At 31.4% G+C, this 9,381-nt stretch overlaps 1 protein-coding gene across 1 annotated transcript; it reads left to right on the forward strand.

Moving 5' to 3' along the window:
• The first annotated feature begins 1,778 nt into the window (after nucleotides 1-1,778).
• LOC105779994 (very-long-chain aldehyde decarbonylase CER1) lies at nucleotides 1,779-5,652 on the forward strand. The gene is made up of 10 exons (XM_012604044.2): nucleotides 1,779-1,933; nucleotides 2,016-2,236; nucleotides 2,307-2,539; nucleotides 2,623-2,842; nucleotides 3,701-4,079; nucleotides 4,173-4,280; nucleotides 4,359-4,559; nucleotides 4,648-4,746; nucleotides 4,835-5,011; nucleotides 5,099-5,652. The coding sequence occupies exons 1-10, from the start codon at nucleotides 1,853-1,855 to the stop codon at nucleotides 5,273-5,275; spliced, it is 1,896 nt and encodes a 631-aa protein (XP_012459498.1). The 5' UTR covers nucleotides 1,779-1,852; the 3' UTR covers nucleotides 5,276-5,652.
• The last annotated feature ends 3,729 nt before the right edge of the window (nucleotides 5,653-9,381 follow it).

Consider the following 9,381-nt stretch of genomic DNA (forward strand, 5'->3'; position numbering starts at 1 on the left):
ACAAACAATAGGCTCTATGCTTCAACTTGTGTGTTTAAAGCTCCGGGGAGGGGGTTGAAATTTGAGGAGCTAAACAAATAATATGAGCAATGAAAAGCTTATTTTGTGTTGGGTGCGGGGGATATATTCCTTTCCTTTATGTAGGACCATCTTATCTTGTTCATTGGTAATCAATACCACCGCGGAACTGGAAACCAACAATTAGTATTTCAAACGCAACTTGTGTTAAAGAAAGCAATTGCAATTGTTTTGTGTTCCATAGAACTGGAGTTTGGAGACAATTAATTGCGATCGTGCTGGCTTAGCCGACATGGAAAGCTTCTTTTTTTTTTCAGATGTTTACAACTAATTGCAATTAGCAACAGAGTTTAAGCTGAGAAAATATTTTTTTTTAATTTTTAATTTTTTATCGAATTTCCATCTAACACTCCTATACCCAACCCGACTACCAAGTCGAGTATAGAAATATCACATTTGAGTGCCTGAGTAATCCTGGCTAAATCATTTAATCCAAATCCTTATCCAATCATATTTTGAACTTATTAGTGTGTTATTTCCATAATACTACGATATTAGATTAAATTGGGTAGAACTGTTCTGTAAAAATTTATTTCAGAATCACATTTTACACAAAACAAGCCCCAAGTATCGATACCACCACTAAGGTATCCATACTATAACTTAGGTATCGATGCCCTATGCTGTATTGACACCATTTTGAGCTTCAAAGTTGAAAAATTTAAGAAAAATACCTCAAATATCGATACTTTGCTCTAAGTATCTATACTTTTTTCAAAGTATCGATACTCGACCTTTGATTTCAATACCAAAATGTCATTATGTGATTTCTTTTCAGTTTGGGTTAATTTGCCCAATTAGTCTTTCACCTTTTGTCCATTTAGTCCTATTTGCTTCATCATTTAAAACTATATCAATTCACCTATCTACTTTGCATTTTTAACTACCCATTCCATATTTAAAACTATATATATCAATTCACCTATCTAGTTAAGAGTATTTGATTCATTTTGATCATAACATCCTAACCATTTGGCATAAATTTAGGCCCATGAAATGGATTCTACAGGTCATGTTCCCTAGAGAATAGTGTAACAAATCAGTGAAACCACAAATTCTATACCCCTGAAAGTTGCAGTGGAACAAATTAAAGCTACAAATTACAAATCTTATCTCCTTGAAGTTGCAGTGGAGCGGATTGAAACGGCAAGTCCTATACCTCTGAAGTTGCAGTAGGTCGGATTAAATCTACCATAGCAAGTCTTATCTCCCTGTGGAATAAATTAAATCTACAAATTTCATGTATGATTCATTCTTCTTTTTGGTTTATTTCTACCTCTAGTCCCTCCTCTTTTCATAATTCAATTTAATTATTCTATCTTTTAATTTTCTCACTTTAGACCCTATTTTTTTCACCCTCTAGCAATTTAGTCGATATTCCGGATTTATTTTTTTCTCAAAGCAAAGACTTTTCCCGTTGCCTTCAGTATCTGTTTTCATTGTCTTATAATACTGATAATCTTCTATTTCTGACTTAATCAAATTATAACTAAATTATCACTTAATTGCCACTGCTCCGAGCTTCGGAAAATTTATGTTAGATAGAAAAAATTAGCAATATTAAGATTAACAACATATTAGGTCTCCATTTAATTGATAAAGCAGGAGCAGCTGAGACTTACAGTTGGGCACAATAAATGGATGAGTTGTCGATCGGATGACTTAAATCTTGATAAAGAAAGGGCCACCATAACGTGTCAATCTGTAAGGGTAAAAACTTTACACTCATAATACTATATATAATATCCACTTCCAAAGACATTTGCATGTGTAGATGCTATATAGCTACTTAAGCATGGCTTCTAAACCAGGAATCCTCACTGACTGGCCATGGAAGCCTCTTGGGAGCTTTAAGGTCTTGTTGATTTCATTTTTTAATTTTACCAGTTCTTTTTTTTTTTTTAAATTTTAATTTGTGGTTTGATGGATTTTTACAGTATATAATCCTAGTTCCTTTGATAACGGAGCACATATACTCGTTTATGGTGAAGGATGAAGATATAGACGTGTCCAAGCTGGCCTTATTCCCATTTGTGTTATGGAGAATGCTTCATAACCAGCTATGGATTAGCCTTTCTCGTTATCGAACTGCCAAAGGCACCAACAAGATTGTGGACAAGGGCATTGAATTTGACCAAGTGGACAGGGAGAGGGACTGGTGAGCAACAAAAAATATTTTTTTTTAATTACCCAATGACGACAATTAATTAATTAATGGCTGCATGCAGGGATGATCAAATAATGTTCAACGCAATCCTGTTTTACTTGGGCAACATCTACGTTCCAGGAGGTTCACACTTACCCTTTTGGAGATTGGATGGTGTGATTATAACCATGTTGCTCCATGCCGGCCCTGTGGAGTTCCTTTACTACTGGCTTCATAGAGCACTGCATCACCATTATCTTTACTCTCGATACCATTCTCATCATCATTCCTCCATTGTCACTGAGCCTATTACTTGTAAGACTTCATCACCTACGTACGTAATTTAATCAATCAATCCACATGGTTATATGGTACTGAAGCATCTGTGGCTGTGGCAGCTGTGATTCATCCATTTGCAGAGCACATAGCATACTTCCTCCTGTTTTCAATACCCATCTTGACAACGGTGCTAACTGGTACCGTCTCCGTTATTGCCTTAGCTGCCTACGTCACTTACCTGGACTTTATGAACAATATGGGCCACTGCAATTTCGAGCTTATTCCTAACTGGCTCTTCACCCTTCTCCCTCCTCTCAAGTACATCATTTATACTCCATCGTAAGTCCTTCCTTTCACTCTAACTCAATTAAATAATTTTAAATTAAATGCCTACCTACGATACTTTATTTTGTGAAGACTGTCTTGCTTTAAGAACAGGAGTATTATGATAATATTTTTATTTTATTCATGCAGTATACTTGCTATCTTATCAATTACAGTGTATGCTACAAGCAAATTATAAACAAATAAGATAATTTGGGTAAAAATATTTGTTTGTCCACAATTTTATTCTATCTGGGTTGAAGATACAAGACTTTTGAAGGCAACCAAGAATAAGTATACTTATATAGGTTTATTTAAAGTAAAACTAAAATTACTAAGGAATATGTATAAAATATATTTTATTTAATTTTAATTATAAAAATTAATTGAGTAAATTGGTTCCTAAACAAAGACGTTTCATTAATCAAATCCTTTCATTATAAAATAGTTGATTAATCAAACCTTAAACTTTAAAATTAACAAAAAATTAAATTAAAAAAGGGCAAGATAGTAAACCTTTGCTAGGTCTCCTCCTTGTAATTTTAATATGGTTGAATATTTAATTTTAGGTTTTAGAATTTTCGAAGGTTTAACACATGGTCAAAGTCTTTTTTATTATTTATTTTTAGTTTGTAGTTTTAATTTGATTTTCGTTGTTACTTTTAAAGTTTTTATTTAGTTTTAGCGATAAAGTTCTGCCGTTTTGCTTTTTTTTTGTTAATTTAAGGTTTTTTTTTTATTTCTTTAATTTTAGATTATTTTTAAAATATTAATCACTATTAATTATTTAATTAGCGTGCTTTCCTTAAGCATAATAATTAATGATAATAACACCTTGTAAGAGTATGAATATATTTTGTGAATACTGGACAGGTTTCACTCGCTGCACCACGTACAGTTTAGAACCAATTACTCGTTGTTTATGCCATTTTATGATTACATCTATGGCACAATGGACAAATCTAGTGATAGCTTATATGAAAAATCACTGAGAAGGAAAGAAGAATCACCCTATGTGGTGCACCTAACGCACCTAACCACACCCGAGTCTATTTATCATCTCCGCCTTGGATTTGCCTCTTTCGCCTCTAAACCATACACACCATCAACTTGGCACATGTGGCTCCTCTGGCCTGTCACACTGTGTTCCATGATGCTTACCTGGATATATTGTTCCACTTTTGTTGTCGAAAGCAATCGGTTTCATAATATCATACTACAGACCTGGGCTATACCCAAGTACAACATACAGGTATAGATATCAACAACATGACTTTTTACTTGTTTAAGACACTAATCCATCATAACTAGTCTCTGCTGCATCTTGTTTTCATTTCATTTGTAGTACCGCTTGAAATCGCAAAAACAATCCATCAATAACTTGATTGAAGAAGCCATATTAGAGGCAGACGAAAAAGGTGCTAGAGTGTTGAGTCTAGGCCTCATGAACCAGGCAAGTATTTTGCTCCCATAAGCATATATAGATATCTATATAATAGGAGAAAACCATGATGATGAAATAAATGAGCAGGGTGAAGAGATGAACATGTATGGTGGGGTGTATATGCAAAAGCATCCCCAGCTTAAAGTGAAGTTGGTAGATGGAAGTAGCTTGGCAGTTGCAGTTGTGTTAAATAGCATACCCAAGAGAACTACACAAGTAGTCCTTAGAGGCAAGCTGACTAAAGTTGCATGTGCTCTTGCCTTTGCGCTATGCCAAAAGCGCATTCAAGTACGTACGTGCATTATTAATTAGATAACTCCAATTCCAAACCTTCAACTACTTTTTCTCTACCATTTTCATTTACGTATCACCGTAGGTCTCCGTATTGCGTGAGGATGAATATGAAAAGCTTGATAAATTACTTGGCACCAAGTCTGAGGGTAAATTGGTTCTCTCAAAAAGTTACACTTTTAAGGTACCTAAGCCGGTTCTCAATTTATCATATTCCTAATGAAAACTAGGTTGAATATAATATGGGACAATGAATAATATATATGTTGCAGACATGGTTAGTTGGAGATGGAGGATTGAGTGAAGTAGAACAAAGGAAAGCAAGCAAAGGAACTCTATTTATTCCCTTCTCGCAATTCCCACCAAAGAAGTTGCGGACGGACTGCTTCTATCATACCACACCGGCCATGCAAACTCCGTTGGCCCTTGAGAATGTGGATTCTTGCGAGGTTTGGCCATCAACATTTACATACTCCATTTAACTCATTGTAGATATTGATGCTCATTCTTTCATCGCTTGGTTCTACTTTGTTCAGAACTGGTTGCCGAGGAGGGTGATGAGCGTATGGCGTATAGCTGGGTTAGTACATGCACTGGAAGGATGGGAGGAACATGAATGTGGTTACACCACGTCAAACATTGAAAAAGTCTGGGAAGCAACTCTCAAGCATGGATTTCAGCCTCTAAGGGTCCCTACTCATTTAAAATCCTAGATATTTTGTCACCCTTCTCTCTCTCTCTCTCTCTCTCTCTCTATATATATATATATATATCACGTCCTATCATATCTTATGGTCTTCTGAATTATAGAAGTACAATTTTAACTACTAATGGTGGAACACATCATTATTGTCTCATTTGACGGTTTGTGAGAATTTCAAAGTTAAATGAGATGAGGTTTAGGTTATTATATTTGTAAACTCTTTTATTATTATAATATAGTTGCTTATTTGTATTAAAAAAAATTAGTTACTATTTTTTGCCCATAAGTGCTTAGCTAATTTATAGAAACAAATTGGGGTGCTTTTATGGTGTAAGTTTATTACTATATTCTGATGCTCTCAAAAGATTATTAAGTATTTGTATTTTAGTATTATTTGTACTAAGGTGATTATTAATTTTATTTAAATATGGGTGAAATATGTTTTATGGTGTTATTGAGATGAAAGGGTGTTTGTTGCAATGATTTATACTAAACTTTGGTTAGTTTTACTTATATATATAATAAATTCCTAATTGAGTTGGTGTTACGAGTCAATCGGACATCAGCTCGGTTAGGAAAATTACGATTTTAATATTTTTAATATTTTTAACTGAGTTGGGGAGGAAATTATGGGTAGTTTTAGACATTATATAATTTTTAAAAAAAAATTGAATTATGTTGTAACTATATACGTAATTACTTCAATTCTCACCCTCCCTCCTAAGAATTGAAAACTGTAATTGGGTGCTTCAATTACAACCAGTTCAATGGGATCTGCCAATTACCATAGTTATCCAAACATGTTGCACTTATAATTACAAACATTTACATCCAAATCCGATTACTACGTAACTTTCCAAACACTATATTCTTAGAATTTTTCGTTTTTACTTTATATTCAACAAGATCCTACAATTAAACAATTGTGCTATTAATTTCTATATCATATGATTTTTAAATGTAATTTAATATATTGTGATTAATAAATACTATAGTTTTTAGCAAATAAAACCAAGTTTTTTTATATCCATTTTATATGAAAATTACCAAAAAAAAAATTCTACCTAACAAATTGTAGTCCCTCAAAAGTTAAATTCGCATAGATCACATTGGTTTACATTGTTATTTCATTAATAATACATATATCCATGACAACCAATCATAACTTATTCATAGCTATAAGAAGGGGGAAAAGACAAATTAACATACATAACACTGAAGCCAATGCATAAGGCCTGAAAATTATGCTTTTAAGTTAATTCCTCCTACCCCTCCTTCGTTTCTGTATCTTCCTTTCAAAATACTTGACAAACAACTTATAATTCATTGGGTAGAAGAGATATCTAAGAATTAGTCCATCCACTAACTCAATTCCATATCCCAACATGATTACTTTCCACCCAAATTCAAGCCATCAATCTTTATCTTTCTTTGACAATGAAGTTGGTAATGGTGATGAACCTTGGAGATAACATTTCTTTGACAATGGATTCCTACATAGTTCTGGGTTGTCCTTCAATGATTTATTTTCGAACGTGCCAAATTGTTTGCCTTGTCGTATAAGTTCGATTGTAACACCCCATACCCGATCCGATTACTGGGTCTAAATAACAAGGTGTCACATTCGTTGTCAGAGCAAGTATGAATACAAAATATTTAATTAGTAATGCAATTCATGCAAACATAATCTTTACAGTACAAAAACATGATATGCAACTTTTCCCGGGACTTATACGAGCCTACGTGCTCTTTAAAGTTAACCCGAGATTGAAAAAGAACCAAATTGAAAAAGTTCCAAAATTTCAATCAGGTATCAATACCATAACCAGGTACCTATGCCAATTTTAGCTTTGATGTTTGGAAAAATTGAATAAAAATAAATAGGATCGATACCTCTAAAGTATTGATACCCTTCCCAAAGTATTGATACCTCATAAAAAGATTTCAGAATTTGCATTTGGTACCTACTTTATTCCAACTCACTATCAGCTATTCCAAAACATCACCAAAAACAAGTTCAATTCATACCTAAACATACTAAAAAACATGTTCAAATCATACTTAATTAATAACTTACATCTTCAATATCAATCTCAACAATTCAATCATTCATTTAGCCAACATTTTATCATTCATTAAACATATCATTCCCTAATCAAAGAATGCATGTCAATATATTAACCAAATACTAATTTGATCCATATCAATTTACATCCAATGGTGCCATTTCATATGTCTCATATTCATTTAAGCCATTTACCAAATCATGCTACTTTCAATCAAGCATTAACATTGCCAAAATTCAACAAGCACATAACACACATACATTTCAATCACAAACCAAACATGTCAACTTAAATCATTTACAAATCATACTACACTACATATATCAACTCGCATATACGTGATTATATTCATTTTCCAACTTCCAAATTAGCATTTTTAAACATAGAAAAATACTAAATTGACTTTACTAGGTACATTCCATTTAACTAACAAAAGAAACTTACCAACTTTGTTGAGTTCGAGATTTTGATTGGATGTTGATGTTGATGCTCGAGATCTCATATAAACCTAACTTGCGCATGGAAAAAAAAACACCCGTATGCTGAGTAATAAACTCAACGGTAAATCTATGATTCAATAAAGTAAATAAACAATGCAATATGGAACTATGACATTCCTAATTTAATCTCATACCATTTTATGAAACATATATTCATCTTCTCAAAAGCAGGTAGATAATAAATTTACATCCTAACTCTTTAGATTTGTATTCAAGTCAACCAATTTCATAGTCTATTTGGCTCTATTCAATTATTATATTTAGTTACAATTATATCCATTCATTTTTCATACTTAGCATGCATATACACACAAACATCTCATTTCCTACCACATTTCATATCAACTTTACCTATGCCAATCCACATTAAAACAGGTAATTTCAGACACCATACATCTCAAACTTATATCTGAAAATATACCAATTCAACTAAACATCACCAATGTCAAATCATGCATTTCTAAACCACATATCTACCGTATACTTATAAATTGGAGTTAATAGGCTTCTTGACACAACATGATCTTCTTCTAATGGGAAATTATATATATATATATATATATTAAAAATGTAATTGAGCTTCTTTTTTATATATTTATTGAAACTAAGGTATCCATCATTGGTGGGAAGGATTAATCTCTTTGTTGTGGGTGTTGTTCGAAAGGTAAGCGGTTGGCCATGAAATATGCTCTATTTCCATGAGTAAGGATTGAACCCCTAACCTCATGGTTGAGGGATGAAGTGAGCAATCACTACACCATATCTCATGGTTAATGTAGTTGAGTTTAGGCATTAATTTTTTGTTTATTTAAAAATAATTTTCTTTTTCATAAATTTTCAAACCCATTTAAAAGTTAATCTTAAACTATGGTAATTTTAATAAATAAAAAGAAATCATATATTTTTATTATTATAAGGTTTCATCTAAAAAATAAACAATCATGTTAACATTACAACACTCTCCACTTGAAATACTTATTTTCAATTTAAATAAAATATTTCATTATTTTGATAATTTAATTAATTGAATTAACTTTTAATGTTATAATATTAAATTGATATGTTTAAAATATAATTTAAAAAACACATATAATAAATTTTATCAAATTAAGTTTTTTTTCAAATATAATAAGATTTAATTAAATTCATAGATAAGATTATAAAAAATAAAATTATAACAATTATAACTTTTAAAAATTAACTTAACAATATATAAAATTATTAATATTGTTATTTAAATTATAATAAATATATATTAATATTAATATGACAATTTTTGTATGATTTTAATATTAAATATTTTAAAATTAAATAACACTAATATAATCGATTTCAAATAGTTAAATATTTTTTAAGATATTTTTGTTATTATATTATTTAAAAGTTAATATTATAAAAATATTATAAAGTTAATATACAATTGACTCATGCGTTACACAAGTTTACAAATTAATATATATACCAATATTTTTGAATCAAATAAGTGGTCGAACCGATTAAACTATAGGTTCACCGATCTAATCGGTTCAATCAATCTGATTAAAATTATT

This window comes from Gossypium raimondii, chromosome 4 (genome assembly GCF_025698545.1).
Source record: "Gossypium raimondii isolate GPD5lz chromosome 4, ASM2569854v1, whole genome shotgun sequence".
Classification (NCBI taxonomy): Eukaryota; Viridiplantae; Streptophyta; class Magnoliopsida; order Malvales; family Malvaceae; genus Gossypium; species Gossypium raimondii.

Bases quoted from the DNA above. Each gene is read 5' to 3' on its own strand.
- LOC105779994 (XM_012604044.2), top strand. From the start codon at position 1,853: ATGCTATATAGCTACTTAAGCATGGCTTCTAAACCAGGAATCCTCACT. The intron at 2,237-2,306 runs GTGAGCAACAAA...GGCTGCATGCAG, and splicing joins GTGGACAGGGAGAGGGACTG to GGATGATCAAATAATGTTCA. The intron at 4,747-4,834 runs GTACCTAAGCCG...TATATGTTGCAG, and splicing joins CAAAAAGTTACACTTTTAAG to ACATGGTTAGTTGGAGATGG.